The following is a 19,493-nucleotide window of genomic DNA, read 5'->3' on the forward strand; positions in this document are numbered from 1 at the left end:
AGTTTGAATTGTCGTTAGCATCATTAAAGCTATAAAACTGTCAAACATTTACATTGAAGGTAGCTGCTGCTAAACGTAGCGACACACAGAGATCATTTCATGCTTCTATCATCAGATGAAGGATTCATTCATATTAATTAATCTGCTGGCTGTAGATAATTATCATCATCTGGAGCTGAACTGATCAAATCTGACTCAAACTAATCAGCAAACAAGTTAAGTTGTTTTCCAGCAGCTGTCACTATAAAAGTGGTGGTTTTCACTGTTTAATGTTCAAACACAGTTTGTCAGTTTATCAGGTTAACAACAGCAGAAATGTTTCTAACGTTAAACAATAAACGGTTTGATAACGTTACTAATAGAACTAATAACAGGAGTCCTCATGTCATGACCGTCTTCCATCATGGAGATAAATGCTGCTACTTTGTTTAGCATCAGCTCAGCAGGAGAACAAACAGCAGAGTCCTACAGGAAGCAGGAGGTCCTCTCAGTGCAGCCTCCAGCTCTGCAGACACATTCTTCTCTCTGATGTGTTTCCATCCTAACAGCCACTAAAACAGACGTTCATCTGCTGCTCTACACAGTCATGAACCTCCTCAGATCTCTGAGCTATTCTCCACAGAGTCCTCCTCCTCATAGAGCTGAACTGAGCCCAACGACCACCTGAAGCTCATGTCTGACTGTTTCCACAACCTGCTGCTTCTGTGCTCAACGACTGCTTACAATTAGTCACCAGCTGAAGTCATTTATTGTCAGCTCTCACAGAGTTCATCTGGTCAACATGAAGCTGCTCTTCAGCTCCTTTCTGCAGCAGTCATTTCTGTTCTGTTTCCACCTGATGATTTACTGCCCCCCACTGGTCAAACTGAGTCACTACAACTCTCTCCATACAGTAACACTGACATTATTGCACAGCTGCTGCAGCACTGAAATGCTGCCATCATCCAGTTTGATCATGAAACCGTACATGAGACCACAGACGTTATTAAACTGACAGAAACTGAGATTGTTGGTCTTAATCAGAGAACTTTCTGCCCTCCAGTGGTCACTCTGAGTCACTACAACAGCACATCACACAAAGGCTGCATTCTGAGTTTAACACTTTTTCTTTTTACTTTAAGTACCTCAGCTGTCCTTCCAAAGTACTTCCTGTTCTGTGCAGTATGAGTACATTGGGGTCGTACTACTTGGTCTTAATCATCTTAAATTTGAACGTTGCATTCAGTAAAATGAGTCGTCGTCTGTCAATGTGGTTCAACTTTCTTTCTACTGCAGGAGGATTGTGACCAGTTAAGTGTACTGGTTTATATACTCCACAATCTAACCAGATATAGAAGGACATGTGGGTATTTTGCCGTCCTACATTTGACAGATTGTGTACTGGGACATCCTAAATCTATCTCTGGCATACTGTACAGTATATTATTATGCTTTAATGCAGAAGTCCTACTGATTGAACTCAAAGACTTTAGCTTCATTTAAATAATATTTTAACTCACTTATAATCAGAGAAAATTTAAAACACGATAATAACACATCAGTCAGCCAACTTCCTGTCTGTTTTGACACATTAAATTTGACTCAGTGTTTTTATTATTGTGATTATTAAAGATAAAAGCTGAAATGTTGACCGTTAGTTGTCATCATGTCATTGACTGAGAACCTGCAGTGATGGACAGAAGATGAAATAAAGTGAGAGTCTGAAGTAGGGCTGCAACAACAAATCGATAAAATCGATAATAATCGATTATTAAAAGCGTTGGCAACAATTTGCATTATCGATTCGTTGTGTTGTGCGATTCATGTCGCGGAGCCGTTTACTTCACCTGCAGAGCGAGTTGAACAGAACGAGGCGGAGGCAGAGCAGAGCAGATATTTTCAAAAGAAAGTAAATTCAACAAATGAAACATGACCAGCACGGAGAAAACAGTTTGACCGAAGTCCTCAAAAGTGTGGGAGCCTTTCACACTTCACAAAACAAAGACATGCTGCGTGTCCACTACATGCGAATGCTCTCATCTGAAAATCGCACTGATGCCCGATGGTCCCGAGCGGGCCACGACGTGGTCACATGACCACGTTTCAGCTGATGGTTGGTCCGGTGGATGAGTCTGATAAACACAGCGGCTCGGCGGCAAACTTTCTCTATTATTTCGAAAACACTTCAGAGAAAAATATTTCTAAAGCATTTGAGGTGGGAAATAATCTGTGCAGCAGCTGAACCTGTCCTGGTTTTAGTTCACCGACAGCTAGTTTAGATGTTTAAGGACAGTAGAAGTTATAAAAAAGAGCTGCAGATAAACACACCAGATAACAGCTGGAAACGCGCCAACCGGACCAGCATGCGACGTGTCGCATCCAGTGGACACGCATCTTAAAGGCATTATAGGAGATTTAATTTCCTACGACTTTGAACGTAGCATGCGCACATACAACCTCTCCCTCACCCCCCTCTAACCTCCCCCCTCTTAACATTTACGAAGAAACGCCCCCCTCCAGAAACTTGCGTTGGACTCGTGAAGTTGTCTTTTACGGCTGGGTCCCCCTGGATCTTTATCTGCCATTATGTAAAAAAAGACGAGCAAAACAAGTCTCCAGCTAACTACGAAGCTATACCAAAGCAACACATACACAAAACACGTAAGTCCAAGGCGTACGTAATCTACGTAACTAGGCCTGAGCCGGAAGATTTTTGATTGACAGGAAAGGGAGCAAAGCAAACGCCTCGGTCCGAGCGCGTTGATTGGCTGATGTTTTTCAGGTCCTGCCATGTCCACAGTTATTTTTTTAAATTTTATATTCTTTTAGAGACCATACATACAAGTCCACTAAAGGTCAGTATATTCATTTTATGTGAATCAGACAAATTAAACAAAAAAAACATCCTCCATAATGCTTTTAAGTCATTGCATTATCCTACATTTGCTCTGTTTTAAAGTGAGGAAACATAACATCAGTCTCTCTGGTAGCTTGTCTGATGCTAGGGTTAGCTTATTAACTGATTAATGACAGAGATGGGGCGTGTGTGACTGTGAGAGATAGGCTTTATTTCACTTTCATCAGCTAAAGCATGGTTTGAATATGCATTACATAACTTGCACACTATAGTGGTAATAATTTGAAAATTAAGCCTCAAGTTTTTATTTTCTGACAACATCTGAGTGAAGACACTGGTCTGTGTTGGAGTGAGGCAGGATGGATTGCATTGATAGGCTTTATGATGAGAAAGACATCATGTCCACCACAGCAAGCAGCTGTCTGACTGAGAGCATCCTCAACATGACCGTCACTGACATGAGGCCTCTGTGGATGGTTGAAGATGAAGGCTTCCCTATCATGATCTTATTTGTTCCGTCATTCCAAATCTTCTATTTCTGAATAAAGAGGCGGAAATTAAAAATGTTTTTTATCCGATTCATCGATTAATCGAAAAAATAATCGGCCGATTAATCGATTATTAAAATAATCGTTAGTTGCAGCCCTAGTCTGAAGCCAGACATGATGGATGAAGTCAGAGACAAACAGACTCCTGATCAGCTCCTTCATCGACATGTGAATGGATGAGTGTAGAAATAAAGGACAGAGTGAGGCTGTGGTCAGAGAGGAGGAGCTTATTAGTCCTCAGCTGTTTCCAGGAAGCTGCTGCAGCTTCATCATGGCTCATATTAACATGGACTAAATTGTTTTTACTCCTCGTTTAATGAAAGAAAAACCCACAAAGGTCACAGAAATAATCTGAATCTGACAAAATAATAATAAGTAAAAATTCCATGAAAATGAACCAATGAAAATCAGACACTGCTTTTGAACTGTGGTTCAACAGAATTATTTTAAAAATAAACTCATGAAACAGACCTGGACTAAAATGATGGTCCCCTTAACTTAGTATTTTGTTGCTCAACCTTTTGAGGCGATCGCTGCAATCAAACCATTCCTGTAACTGTCAGTGAGACTTCTGCTCCTCTCAGCAGGTATTTTGGTCCACTCCTCATCAGCAGATGCTCCAGGTGTCTCAGCTTTGAAGGGTTCCTTCTCCAGATGTTTCAGCTCCTTCCACAGATGTTCAATAGGATTTAGATCAGGGCTCATAGAAGGACACTTCACAACAGTCCAATGTTTTCCTCTGAGCCGTTCTTGGCCGTATTTTTATAGTTCTGTGTTTTGGCTCATTATCCTGTTACAGACCCATGACCTGTGACTGAGACCAAGCTTTCTGACACTGGGCAGCACATTTCTCTCTAGAAGACCTTGATAGTCATCAGATTTCATTGTTCCTGCACAGATTCAGACTCCCTGTTCCAGATGCAGCAAAGCAGCTCCAGAACATGACAGATCCTCCATGTTCCACAGCAGGGACACTGTTCTTTTCTTCATAGCTCCAGAACAGAACAGATCCTCCATGTTCCACAGCAGGGACACTGTTCTTTTCTTCATAGCTCCAGAACAGAACAGATCTTCCATGTTCCACAGCAGAGACACTGTTCTTTTCTTCATAGCTCCAGAACAGAACAGATCCTCCATGTTCCACAGCAGAGACACTGTTCTTTTCTTCATAGCTCCAGAACAGAACAGATCCTCCATGTTCCACAGCAGAGACACTGTTCTTTTCTTCATAGCTCCAGAACAGAACAGATCCTCCATGTTCCACAGCAGGGACACTGTTCTTTTCTTCATAGCTCCAGAACAGAACAGATCCTCCATGTTCCACAGCAGGGACACTGTTCTTTTCTTCATAGCTCCAGAACAGAACAGATCCTCCATGTTCCACAGCAGGGACACTGTTCTTTTCTTCATTTTGTGTCTGAACATAGAGCTGATGTGTCTTTCCAAAAAGTTCCAGTGTTGTCTCGTCTGTCCAGAGGACATTCTCCCAGAAGCTTTGTGGTTTGTCAACATGCAGTTTGATAAATTCCAGTCTGGCTTTTTTAGGATTTGTTTTCAACAGTGGTGTCCTCCTTGGTGGTCTCCCATGAAGTCCACTTTGGCTCAAACAACGATGGATGGTGGATCTGACTCTGATGTACTTTGATCTTGGAGTTCACCCAGTGGCGGCTGGTGAATTTTTCTCTTGGGGGGGTGCACTTAATTTTCCAAACCAAATAGCAGTCGGCAACACTGGAATACAAGAATTGATGTAAATGATGTTCACAGCCATTTGATGAGCTATGAGGGTACACTAAGCACTACTGCTGAGTCTAACAGACAATTAAATGCACGTAAATGTTAGCAGCTGGTGAATGTGAATTTATCTCCCAGTGTTTGATATGATTTGCTCCAGATAAGGTGTAATTGGTACACACACCCTTAAAATCTCCTTTTCTACAATTAAACAAATTAAGAATGTATAAATATGTAAATCTATTTTTTACTTCCAAAGTAAAAAAGAAACAATTCATTTTTCCAGCTTCAAAGAGGCCAAGTGCTTCTTCTGTCAACAACATATTTATGTTTACATACTCAAATAAACAAAAACAAATCCATACCTGTGAAACCAACAAACATTGGACATTTTGTTAAAAAACCCTAACTATAAGGCTTAAAGCAGACAGTGCTTCTGTGAGCTAACTTTTACATGAACAACCTTACATGACAATGAGAAAACAGCAAATCTGCATATTTAAGATCAACGCAATAAAAAATAGTGAAACCATTAGACATTATACTCTGTATAACTGTGCATGTGACAAATAAAACCTTCTTATCTTATCTTAGGCTTTGAGCCCAAAGTGCTTCTGTCAACTAACATTAAATATTTACAATGAAAATAAAGAAAAACAGGAATTCCTCAGATTTCAGAACAGATGAAGATCAACAGGCTTTCAGTCTAAAGTGCCACTTGTGTCAACTAACATTTATATTTACATTATTAAATGACAAAAAAGTAAATCCTCACATTTTAGAGATTAAAGCCAGCACCTCTCCATCTGTGTTCTCTGCTCGCTCTCTGCTGCCACCCCATGGCCGGTGGTGTGTAAAGCTCTGATCGCTCAGCAGGGCGCTGTCAGTCTGCTGTCTGCTGTCTCTTGTATTGAAGAGGAACGAACTGCGCATGTCAAAGTTATAACGAGAGTCAATGGGGAAAGATGAGTGCGACCAGGCCGGATATGACGTTTCTAATCTGACTTTATATGACAAATTATACATCTTAGTAACTCTCTACAGGCTCTATTATCCATTTTGCTTGTTAAAAACATAGGATATATATGTAAATGTAATTTTAAAAAGGTTTTATTAGGAAGGGCTGTGACTGTACATGACGTGAGACAGAGATCATCTGAAAAATACAGACGACACAGACAACATACAATTCACACATGAAGAAGAAATAAACCGGACCATTTCATTTTTGGACATAAACATACATCACAGACAAGACGGCAGCATCAAAATAACAGTTTACAGAAAGCCTACACACACGGACCAGAACCTCCTCTGGACATCAGAACATCCCACAGCACACAAATTATCAGTAGTCAGAACACTCTACGAACAGACCAGCATAATAACGGACGATAGAGACAGACAGGAGGAGGAAGAACACATCAAGAATGCACTTACAAACTGCCAATATCCAACATGGGCTATAACCAAAGGAAAACAACAAGCAGAAACCAAAGAGAAAAAACTAAAGGAAGCAAAATCAAAACACACACAGAAATGGGACAATAAAAATAAGGATTTAATCACCATTCCATATATCCGTAACAGAACCAATACAACACATTATGAGGAGACTTAACATCAACACAGCAGTAAAACCACACAGAAAACTCCAGCAGCTGTTAGTTCATCCCAAAGACAGAATAGAACCGGACAATAAATGTAACATCATCTGTGAAATACCGTGTAAATCATGTAACAACACATACATTGGTGAAACAGGCAGGTCATTCCAAACAAGAAGAAAGGAACACCAAACAGAATGTCAAAAGGAAACAACTGGACGTTTCACAAGAGCACAAAAAGAAAAAGCCGAACAAGAAAATAAGAAATCAGCCATCACAGATCACTGCAGGAGACAAAACCACTTTATGGACTGGGACGGGGGAGGATTATAGCCTCAGAGACAAATAAACTGAAACTATGGATCAAGGAAGCCATCGAGATCAGGAAGTGGGGGGGCTGCACCATGAACCGGGACGAGGGGGGATTACATCCTCTCACATATGGGACACCATCCTCCAGAGACCTCCAGCTGTTTTTGTTGAATTTGGTCATTTTGTGTCTCATTGAGGCTCATTTTCATCATTTTGTCTCTAACCTTGGTCACATTTTGTCTTTAGGATTGTTTATAACTCCTCATTTTTCGTGCTTTGAAAGTTTTTAGTTCCATTGTGGACATTTTGTGCCTCATTTAGATCATTTTTTGTATCATTTTGGACATTTTGTGCCTCATTTAGATCATTTTTTGTTCCATTGTGGACATTTTGTGTCTCATTTAGATCATTTTTTGTATCATTTTGGACATTTTGCATCTGTTTAAGGTTTTTCTGTTCCATTTTATGTCTCATTTTGTGCATTTCAGTCTGTTTTTAGTTTAAAAAAGTGTCCTAAATCAGACTGTAAATGATATATGAACAAACCTTTCTGTAAAAACTTTCAGAATGTTGAATAGAATAAATGTGGACTGACTATGTAACCTTACAGAACCTTTACTGTTGTGATGTACGCATTAACCTGACTTTATACACTCAGAGAAAATATATATATCTAACCATTGTGATAGGGATAAATAGAAGTTCCAATCTGTTGACTTTAATTGCAGGATAATGCTTTATTAAAATATATCTCAGCAGGGAAATAGCAGTATCCATTAAATCATCAGACAATGAATCAATAGTTAGTTCATATTTCAGTGGCTCGTCATGATTCCTAACTGCTACTATGCTTTCATAGAAGAAGAGTAATAATCACCCACATTCTGTCATTTGGAGGGGCAGAGCAGACGGTGTGTCCACATCCGGCTGATCACCTGAAGAACGACGAGCCTCTGAGCCTCCAGGGGGAAGCAGAGAGAGTTCAGTCCAGATTTAGATCTGCTTGTGTCCTTTCTTGTTGTTTGGGCCAATAAAAACTTTGTTATAATCCTCTCTGGTGTCATTCCTTTGGAAATGATAGAGTTCAGTAATGTCCCTTCAGTCAGTGTTATTTTTAGAATCCTCAAACAGCAGTCAGAGCAGTCCTTCAGTCCATAATCCCAGTAGAACACATATTCTTTGCAGATCATGTTGAATCACCCGTCCAAAGTTCTGTGGTAAAATCCCTCATGCTCAGAACTGTTGTCTGGTTTGCATCAAGTGACTCCCCCACAACAACTCCCAACAAATATATTCCAACAGGTGCATTTTATGACATCACTGCTTCTCTTCAGAATTTGCATATACGGTGACATCATATTTAATTTACATACGTGATGACATCACACTTTAATTTACATACACGATGACAGCAGACATCCTCCCCCCTCCTCACTTGTGCACTTCCCCCATCCACCGCCTTCATGGCCCCCCCGTGGTCCGGATGAACCAAAACCAGCTGTTTATCCTGTTCAGCCCTTTCATCCGGTCTATTCATGTATTTGTTCATCTGCAGCCCAGCACAGGCTTCAGGTGGAGAAACAGGAGAAGCTGATGTCAGCGTCTAACTCTCACTAACACCCACACTGTACATTTCTGCACAACGCACACAGACTGACAAGAAATCCCCCAAAATCTATCCAGAGCTAATGAACCTTTACTGTGAGCATTTAATTCAAGTTTATCTTAGTTCCAGACTACTTGCTCCATGACCAAGTTAGTAATCTCTTGGTTTCCATGGTGATCAAACTCTTCTGGAAACATCTCCATTTCATAGTGATCAAAACCTTCAAAGCATTCCCATTTTCATAGTAATAAAAACCTGAACCCCGTTAATCTCCTCTGGTAACCAAAGCCCTCACTGCTCACAGAGAGATGCTGCCCCCATGTGGTCACTTCAAAACACAATCAAACAATCCTCTTTGTTGCAATGAGACTCTGCTGTGACTCAGCTGCTGCTAAACCAGGATTATAAAAGACAAGTATTTAAAATAATCATCTCATCACTTTACAGTGAGGCACTCTTCTGATTTTTACACTGTTTCAACATTTAAAGAAGATAAAAAACAGGCATTGGATAGTTCACACACATTCATCAGGTTCTAGCATTATTTGGTGATAAATCACAGGTTCTAATCTCATACTGTGTTCCCTTATTTTCTGTCACTCTGCCAGAGCCCCATTCTTACGGCTGATTCATGGATCTCATACCTGTATGATTCCTGACAGACTTTAAATGTATTTTTATTATCCTGTTAAATGTTGAGTAGAATAAAGCAGATGAAAAACAAACAGATGATATAATGTGTGTTTGTAATGAAGAACTCAGAGTCAGGATTTTTAGTTCTCATTTCATCACTAGAACAGGACTTAAAGACTCACATCAGGATCAAGTGTGGCTGCACAAAAAGCTGATTTTCACTGGACAATAATGTGTGAAAGTCTGTCAGCAGTTTGGAGATTCACTGCTTCCTCTCTCATTTCACACTTTGTGCAGCTCAAATGCTTTTAGTTCCAGTGAGCGTCAGAGGAACACCACATCCTGATTTTCACTCTCAACATTTGACTGGAAAAAGACGCAAACACCACATTTGGCTCCTGGAAGAATCACAACTTCATCTTTGAAGAGGAACAAGTTTACAAGGAATCATTGAGAAGGATTTGACAAAGAAACACATTTAATCCATGAATGTGAAAACATGTTTGTGAGGGACAGAGTCATGGAGAGACTCAACCATCTGTTCAACACAGTTTCTGTACCAGGAGGAGACTCTGGAGACGAGACTCAGCACAGAGACACTGAGGAGGAACCTAACAAGGACCAGAACCCAAATCCAGGATAGAGAGGTTCAGTGAATGTGGTGTTGAAGGTGTGGAGGAGGATCAGAGAGTCAGAGGAGACTCTGTAGAAGGACAGAGTTCCAGCAGGAACGTCCACATAAACTGAAACTCTGTGAGAGACTGAGGAGGACCTGATGGATGTTTGACTGTTATTGTGAATGACAGAGTAACCACCATAATCAGAGCAGAACAGACTCCAGGACTGATCATTAAATCCAAACCCACAGTCATAACTGTCTCCTTTCCTTCTGATTCCTCTGTAACTCACTGATATAGCAACCACTCCTCTCCACTCCACCTCCCAGTAACAGCGGCCAGTCAGACCAGTTCTACACAGCAGCTGATGATACCAGTCAAACCTGTCTGGATGATCAGGATACCTCTGATCCTCCTCCACATATGTCACCTTCCTGTTGTTGTCAGACAGTCTGAGTTTTCTGTTTACTGTGTTTGTGTCGACTGTGAGTTGACAGGAATCTGATGGAGAGAACAAACACAACACAGCTGCAGTTATTGATGGATCATGTGATCAGTATTAAAGCTTTGATGATGACCTCAGAGATGTGACACTTTGAAGATGCTTGAATGTGCTGCTTTGTTTCCATCAATCCATTCAAACACACTTACACTTCCTCAGACCTGGTGTCAACCATCGGACTCCAGCAGGCGTCACCCTGAAAGGAGGAGGACGGTCAGAGCAGCAGAGACTCTTTCAGCAGCACACATGGACGTTACATGGCTCTCACACTGTTCCACTGATAAAGGACCAGAGCGTTCATAGAGGTGACATCATTCTCCCAGACTGATACAAACTTCACTGGCGCCATGACTGACTGTACAACTTTAAATCATTTTCTACAATTGTGCAGCAAAACAGAACTTTCTTCTTTTCTTTTTCCTCTTTTTCAGTGATATCACTCTATGCTAGCCCATTGCCTTAAATCCCTTTGGAACATCTCATTTAATGAACTAGAACATCAGGTTATAGGTGTCGCTGAGCTGCCTTTCCTTTTTGTGTGTGTGCCAGAATATACATAGCTAGAAGCTTAGAAAGCTTTTTGCTTTATTTCTTCTTTTTTATGTCTTTTTCACTTGTCTCACTCAATGCTAGGGGACTGAGGAATAATGTAAAGCGTAAAGCTTTATTTTTAATGTTAAACAGCTGAAAACTGATTTGGTTTTTTCCAAGAATCACACTCACTTATTAAAGATGTAAACTTGTGTAAAAATCAGTGGGAAACGACATGTGGTGATGACATGGACAGAACATTCTGCTGGGGGATCTTGTTTAAAGGGGAGTTTTCCTGGAAAATTGATGCACTCTGTGACAGTCAAGCTCATTTGATTTGTTTAATAGTAGACTGGAATGGCAAAGCAATGATTATTGTTCATTTGTACGCTTATAATTCTACATCAGAAAAGGATAAACTTATTCATACATTAGACTGTAAACTTGCAGCTCTAACTCAGACATTCCCTGAGGCTTACTTCATTGTAGGAGGTGATTTTAATGTGCTCATGAATGAGGTGATGATAGATGGCCTCCAGCTAAATGCTCACAGCCAAATGTTCACTTCAACTCTTTCATTGACAAGTATGATTGATGTGATGTATGGAGAGAGAAGTTTCCAAATACTTGGAGGAATAAAAATGGCTCCAGACAGTCTGGCCTGGATTACTGGCTGCTCTCTAAATCACTTTCTAAAGACAATATTCCAATCAATGTCCTACCCCCCCCCATTAACTGACCATAGAGCCATCCTTAGATATTTACATCTCCTTCCAGGAATGGTTGACACCAAGCAATTCTCTGATTGGAAGATGAAGAGCTCTTTATTGAGGCATGACAATGTCAAACATCAACTTAGTACAATTATTCACTTTTATTGGTTAAATGCTCTGAAGGAAGGAAATGATGGAAAAAATTGGGAACTCCTTCAATTTGAAATGGGTGGATTTTTAAGAAGATCTGGAAGTGAGTTAGCCAAATGTAGACGCCAAAATGAGGAGAAAGTAATCACAGATATAATGTCCTTGGCTAGCATTGCACCAGAAAATCTCTGACATGATGAAAAATGAAAATGAATTGAACTTCTAAACACTTTAGATGATATATAGAAGGTTAAAGCAGAGGCTGCTTTTGGTAGATCCAGACTGAAGTGGCTTGAACACGGTGAACAAATGACTTCCTGTTTCTTTAAAACCCCTTAAGCTTCACGGGCCCGTATTCGGGCCGAAAATGGCCGGCTGAAGTTTAACGGCAAAAGCATTTTTAGCTTTAAACGGGACGATAGAAACACTATACATCCATGGAAAGTTTAGAGTCTCATGAATCCGCCGGTATAAACCACTTTCAGATGTGATTACCACAGCGGGTAATATAAACACATTTCTAAAACAAACAACAAAAGTTTAAAGGGGCATAAAGGGCATAACTTACGTTTCGATGGTCTTTTACCGGTCAACGATGAAAATAATCCACAAAAACCGGCCATAATCCAAGAGTAATCATCCAGACAATACTAGCAAGTATCATATTTTGTCCAAAACATGTCTAGAAATAAGTAAATAATCCACAAATAGCTCGGCTCCGTGCGCGTCCACGTGGCGCACGGTGGCGCTGCGCGTTCCATAATTCACTGCATTTTTATCCATAATTTTATGAAGCTTTCTGTCATCCTCACGATCTCGGTCAGAAAATGGCGACTGAAGCCTCTGCTTTCGATCCCAACCGCATTTCAACCAATCAAGTGACTCATCGCTGCCTCCGAACCCGGAACAGCCAACCGTTGCCGAGACCGATGGATCTGCTGACTCTCATCTCTCCACTAAATTCTGAGCAAAATGACGCCGGAGGAAACGTTTGACTGACAGGGCATGTAGCCAATGAGCTGCTGAATAGCCGAGAGGCGGGTTTTAGCGGCTCTGTGTGAGTTTTCACACCTCCGGCTCTCCTGCTGCAGCTGCTTTTCTCTGTCTCCGTCTGTGCCTCTGATTCAGATCAAGATCCGCACTGAAGCTTATCTGAAGTGATTTTTTTTAGTTCTTTATGAGTTTTTGGAGTGAAAATAGTGTGAAAAAGGGCCAATAAACGACCATATACCATTTTTCACAGGGTGTACATAGGGTGTCCAAAATTGACATAATTGGGCATATTAGTACAAAAACATGTGTGAAACACTCATTTCTTGTAGTTTTGCTCTGAAATTTTGTCCTGAACTATGTAAGACCCCAGGCTGTTGCCTTGTTGTGTTTCAAGCTGTCACAGTGCTGCCACACTAATTTTCAGGTGTTTTATTAGGGAAAAAATTTAGGCGTGAATAAAATTCTTCCTAATTCAGTGTGTTCCAACATAAATAACTCTGTGTCAGTAGCACCTAGAGTAATTTTTACTGCACTGGGTGACAATGCAGGTTGTCAGCTTTCAAAGGAGACCCCAGCCATGCCTGTACTCCAAACAGTTCAAGAACAGCATTCAATTTACTTTCTGTACATCTTCAGGAGAAATTTCAGGGGAAAATTGACCGCAGCTTAAAGGGTTAAAGTGGAAAAAACTCATGCTAAGTACAATGCCATGTCTCAACTGAACATTGATGGAGTTGTGACTGAAAGTAAGAGCAGTATTTCTGAGTTTTGCTCTCTTTATAAAACAAAGTCTGACAAAGATGCAATGGATAGACTGTTTAATGTGTTGATTTTACAAACTCTATAACGGAGGAAGAGCGGTTGATGTGTGACACCCCTCTCACACAACAACAAGTATTAGATGCAATGATGCAACTTCAGAGTAATAAGTCACCTGGAGTTGATGGATTGTTTCAGAATTCTAGATAGATTTTGCTGAACTTTTGGCCCCATTTCTGTTCAAAGTTTTCTGAAGGTATTAGTAAAGGGACTCTTCCAGCAAGTATGACACAAGGCTGGATGACTTTAATTCCTAAACCAAAAAAGGAGCCTCTCTTCATTGATAACTGGAGACCAGTTTCATTATTGAACAATGACTCTAAAGTTCTTGCTCTTGTTTTTGCTAAAAGATGTAAAAATGCTCTTAACTCTATTATTGATGAGAATCAGTCTGGGTTTATGAGTAACAGGCATATTTTCAATAACATGAGGCTAGTTTTAGACCTCATAGACGATGCTGACCTTATTAGGGATGACAGTTTCATTTTAGTTGGAGACTTTCACAAAGCCTTTGATACAGTTGAACACTCCTTTATGTTTTCTGCTCTTAACAGCTTTGGTTTTGGGCCATACTTTTGCAGTGTGATGAAAACATTCTATGCTGGCGCCAATAGCTCGGTAAAACTGAGTAATGGCACAACTCAGAGATTTTGTTTGGAAAGAGGGCTAAGACAGGGCTGCCCTGTCTCAGTTTACCTCTTCCTGGTTGTTGCTCAAATCTTTTGTCATTTTGTCAAATTCTGTCAGTTGGAAGGCATCTCTATTGCTGCTAGAAGCAGACTTTGAAGTCAGTTGGCTGATGATACAGCCTTGTTTTTAAAGAATGCCCTACAGATAAAGCCTGCAATTAATGCAATCCACATGTTTTCTAAAGCATCAGGTTTGGACTTAAACCTAAATAAGTGTGAGCTATTCGCTCTCTAAAGTTCTGATATAACCTCAATTGATGATATACGAGTAAAGAGTAAGGTTAACTATTTAGGGATTACTGGAACTAAAAATCAGTGAGAGAGATGCCATCTCAACTTTGAGCCAAGGATTAAAAAGGTGCAGAATAAATGGAAGCTTTGGCTACAAAGAGACTTATCACTTAAAGGTGAACTCTTCTGTCAAAAGCTGAGGGAATTTCCAGACTTGTGTATGCCGCCTCCTCACTGGCACTGGACTGTAAAACTGTCACATTTATTGATAAGATGCTTGTTCATTTTCTGTGGAAAAACCGGACACACTAGATCAGAAAATCTGGAATTCTGAACAACTACAAAAATGGAGGCCTCCACTTTGTTGATTTTTCAATTCTAAACAATGTTCTGAAGATCAAATGGTTCAAATCTTTCTTAAAAATGATGCATCTTTATAGAACTTTATTCCTAAATGTGTATTTCATCAAACTGGAGGACTCCCTTTTCTGTTGGTTTGTAGCTACCAAATAAACAAGATTCCCCTAAAATGATCCAGTTTTCACAAACAGGTTTTGTTGTCGTGGAAAACGGCCTACAAGCACAATTTCTCTCCACATCGGTATTATCTCTGGAATAATGGGGATATACTGCATCAAAATAAAAGCATCTTTCTCAATCGCTGCTTTAACAACAAAATGGACTTCGTCTCACAGCTTCTGACCCCTAGTGGCCATTTTATGAATGACACTGAATTCTGTGAAAAGTCTCCATTCCCTTCAACACTTGAAGAGTTTCCAAAGGTCATTAGCTCCATTCCAGCTGCTGTTGTGACTCTGTGCACTGCCTCCTCTCTTGCAGCAGATATACATGTTGTTAATCCATGTGACACTTATTGTGGCTAAATATGCTTTGGGACGGCAAAGAACAGCAACAGAGCTATACGTGCACTGTTCCAAAGAGAAACGACAACAAAACCTGATGTTATCCATGACTGGAACTCTTTTATTCATAATATCTCTGGTCTCAGGTTTGGCTTTGACCTCACAAGTTCATGTTAACAAAGTTAGGGACATTTCTGTTAAAATCTTGCATAAAATCTGTCCATAAAACATTCTATGACTAAGTTCAAACGTGATATAGATGTAAGATGTTCTTTTTGCTCTGAACAGCCAGAAACAGTTCCACATTTTTATTATTGTAGTTACAGCAGAAAAATGTGGAAGGAAATTTAAAATTTTGTTTTGAAAAACTAAATCTGCAGATTGATTTGTTCTACAAACATCATTTTTGGAGTTTACACACAGGATGGATATGAAAAAGACAAGGCCTTTATCATCAATCTCATATTAATATTAGTAAAATTTAACATTCATAAAGAAAAATTCAGTCATCTAAAGCCAAATTATCTTGTCTTCCATAAAGAATTTGAATATTATTTAAAGTCAATAAATAAATATCTGATAACCAGAAAGTAATAAAAACTGTTAACATTTGTAAAATATTTAATTTGCTGTAAATGTTTACATTTGTTCAGCTGGTTTTTGTTTGTTTGTTTTTAGTTTCCTTTCTTTTCTTTCTTCTCTTCCTTTCTTCCTTCAAAGTGATTTTTGTTAAATCTGTCACTGTTTGTTTCAATATCATGTTGATGTTGGATGTTACCTGTGACTTTTTGAAATTAAAGAAAAAGAAAAAAGTTCACCCTGCTTCCTGTCTTTGAGCTAAGCTAGGCTAACAGTTTCCTTTCGGTCATGGTGCATAGCTGAGCTAACAGTATTCTTCTGCTTCCACTCTTTTTTGTGAGCTAGGCTGATAGTTTAGTGAGAGTGTCTGTCTGTCTGTACCTCAGAGTGTCTGTCTGTCTGTACCTCAGAGTTTCCAGTCTACAGTGTGGATCCTTCACTTTAGCTCTCAGCATCTTCTTCCCTGAGTCTCCTGGATGGTTGTAGCTCAGGTCCAGCTCTCTCAGATTTGAGGTCTTCAAGCTCAGAGCTGAGGCCAGAGAAGCACAGCCTTCCTCTGTGACCAGACAGCCTGACAGCCTGCACACACAAAACAACACAAACCTGATGGACAACACTTGGATGGATGTTTCTCTCTCTCTTTTCTTCTTTGTCTTTCAGATACATTTTGCTGCACATTTCATGCGTCTCAAGCAAATCAACAATCTCAGCAATGATTAGTGGGATTTAATCATGTCAAAAATAAACCCTGACAAAGTCCTGCACAAGTTCAGTAAAAGCTCATTGGATGAATCCCATCAGCAGAAATGATTGTACTCAGGTTAGCTGTTTATCCACTGATAGAAATCACATCAGTTTCAAAGTGTGAGTCCTGACCTGAGAGCTTCCAGTTTACAGTGTGGACTCTCCAGTCCAGCAGAAAGACTCTCCACTCCTGAATCCTGCAGGTTGTTGTTACTCAGGTCCAGCTCTGTCACACTGGAGGACTGGGAGCTGAGGACTGAGGACAGAGCTCCACAGCTTCTCTCTGACAGATTACAGTTATTAAGTCTGAAGAGACAAAAAGCACATTATACTGATGAAACAACAGCAAAATGAAAAAGGATCTTCAGTCTCCAACTACTTACACAACTTTCTTGGAGGCTTTGACCACTGGCAGCAGCCTCAGAAGAACCTCCTCTGAAGCAGAGTATTTCTTCAGGTCAAACACGTCCAGATGTTCTCCTGATGACAGTAAGATGAAGCCCAGAGCTGACCACTGAGCAGGAGACAGTTTATCTGTGGTCAGACGTCCTGATTTCAGGGACTGTTGGATCTCCTCCACTAGAGAAACATCCTTCAGTTCATTCAGACAGTGGAACAGATTGATGCTTCTCTCTGCAGACACATCCTCACTGATCTTCTCCTTGATGTACTCCACTGTTTTCTGATTGGTCTGTGAACTACTTCCTGTCTGTGTCAGCAGGCCTCGTAGGAGATTCTGATTGGTCGGCAGTGACAGACCCAGGAGGAAGCGCAGGAACAAGTCCAGGTGTCCGTTTGGACTCTGTAAGGCCTCGTCCACAGCTCTCTGGTAGAAAGCTGTTGGATCAGGTTTGTTGGAGGTTGTTTGTTGTTGTTCTTCCAGCAGGTTGATTCCAGAGTTGATGAAGGTCTGATGGACATGAAGAGCAGCCAGAAACTCCTGAACACTCAGATGGACGAAGCTGAACATCTTGTCTTCCTGTTTTCGTCCACGCTCTGCTTTGAAGATCTCTGTGAACACTCCTGAGTACACTGAGGCTTCACTCACGTTGATGCCACTTTCTCTCAGATCTTTCTCATAGAAGATCAGGTTTCCCTTCTGCAGCTGTTCAAAAGCCAGTTTAGCTAATGACTTTATGTACTGAATGCACTTTTCTGGACCGTACTTTTCTTTTGTGTGATCAATCTGAAATCTTAGAAACTCTGAGTACATCTCAGTCAGGGGTCTGGGCAGATCTCCTCCCTCTCTGTTTCTCAGCAGCTCCTCCAGAACTTTAGCAGTGATCCAGCAGAACACTGGGATGTGGCACATGATGTGGAGGCTTCGTGACTTCTTCATGTGGGAGATGATGCTGCTGGTCTGCGTCTCATCTCCGAATCTCTTCCTGAAGTACTCCTCCTTCTGTGAGTTGATGAACCCTCTGACCTCTGTTATAGTGTTGATGAGGTTTTCAGGGATCTGATTGGCTGCTGCAGGTCGTGTGGTTATCCAGAGGCGAGCTGAGGGCAACAGATTTCCACTGATAAGTTCCCTCAGCAGGACTTCTATTTTTGTTGACTTTGTTACGTCCAATGAGCGAATGTTGTTGACATCAAAGTCCAGACGAAGGCAACTCTCGTCCAGTCCATCAAACACAAACAGCAGTTTGAATCTGCTCTTGTGGTAGCTGCTGTTTCCTGATGACTGCAGAGCTGTAAAGATGTAATTCAGAGCCTCCACTGTGACGTCTTTAGTTTCTGGGATACAGAAATGAATGAGCTCTGCCAAACCAAACTCTTTTCCCTGCAGTGAATTCAGGGCACAGAAAGTGAACGGGAAAATAAGATGCACGTCTTGATTGGTTCTTTCTTCGGCCCAGTCCAACACAAACTTGCGCACGAGGAATGTTTTTCCAATCCCTGCAATCCCATTGGTCAGCACTGTTCTGATGGGTCTGTATTTTCCAGAGGGATACTTCAAAATGTCTCTGGGTTGGATCTGTGTCTCTGTGTCTGATGGCTTCCACACCTCCTCAATCTGTAGGACCTCATGCTGTGTGTTGACGTGCACGTCCCGGCCAGCTGTGATGTACAGCTCTGTGTAGATATCAACCAGACGCTGCTTATCTTCATCCCACCCCTCTGTTGTAACCTTAAACGTGTCCTGGAAGTTTGACTGAAGCTTCTGTTGGTAATATGTGATGGGACGTGGTTCTGGTCCCGGAACAGTCTGATCTGTGTCAAACATGAAGGGAACAGCGTGAGGTGTGTGTCTACAGAAACCTCCGCTGTTGTTGGAAAAACACAAGCAACTGCAAAGAAGCTGACATTTTAATTAACCACTTATAACTTCTGATGGTAATAAAAGCTGTGCCAATTGTGTGTGAGATGTTTAATGCTTCAAAAAGGTTATTTTAGTGAATGGGAATTGTAAATGTCCAAACATATTAATGGAAGTTTCATCCTAAACTCTGCACATAAAGCAGCAACTTACCCTGATCATTTGGAAGAAAGTGGCTGAAAAAAGTGATTGAAAGATCAGCTCAGCTAAAGGGCTACCCAGATGGTTAACTATCGAAGATAACAGGATAGGAATGTGGATGAGGCAGTACAGAGATAGGCAAGTCTCCTCGACTTTTTGCACAATGATGGTCTAAAAGTATAACGTAATGTTACATAGTACTACATGCTAACATATCAGATGGTACACACAGAAAAAGACGTAGTACGTCCCAGTAACTATTATGTTAATCTAGTACGTCTCAGTACATATTATGTTAAATGTTGTCAAGTGGGGCCTAGTTATT

The 19,493-nt window shown here is 40.7% G+C and overlaps 1 protein-coding gene across 9 annotated transcripts in view; it reads right to left on the minus strand.

Annotated features, from left to right (window-relative positions):
* The window catches only part of LOC127537215 (NACHT, LRR and PYD domains-containing protein 12-like), a 58,574-nt gene that overhangs the window by 33,297 nt on the left and 5,784 nt on the right, over positions 1–19,493 (minus strand). For 3 of the 9 annotated variants that reach the window (XM_051959318.1, XM_051959316.1, XM_051959312.1), the window contains exon 2: positions 17,091–18,921. In XM_051959318.1, the coding sequence (XP_051815278.1) occupies positions 17,091–18,921 (1,831 nt within the window). Of the gene's footprint in view, positions 1–9,892; positions 10,395–10,544; positions 10,592–16,368; positions 16,543–16,839; positions 17,014–17,090; positions 18,922–19,493 lie in introns of all 9 variants that reach the window. The other 6 variants (XM_051959314.1, XM_051959319.1, XM_051959320.1 and 3 more) reach the window with 6 other exon arrangements.

This window comes from Acanthochromis polyacanthus, chromosome 14 (assembly GCF_021347895.1).
Source record: "Acanthochromis polyacanthus isolate Apoly-LR-REF ecotype Palm Island chromosome 14, KAUST_Apoly_ChrSc, whole genome shotgun sequence".
NCBI lineage: Eukaryota > Metazoa > Chordata > Actinopteri > Pomacentridae > Acanthochromis > Acanthochromis polyacanthus.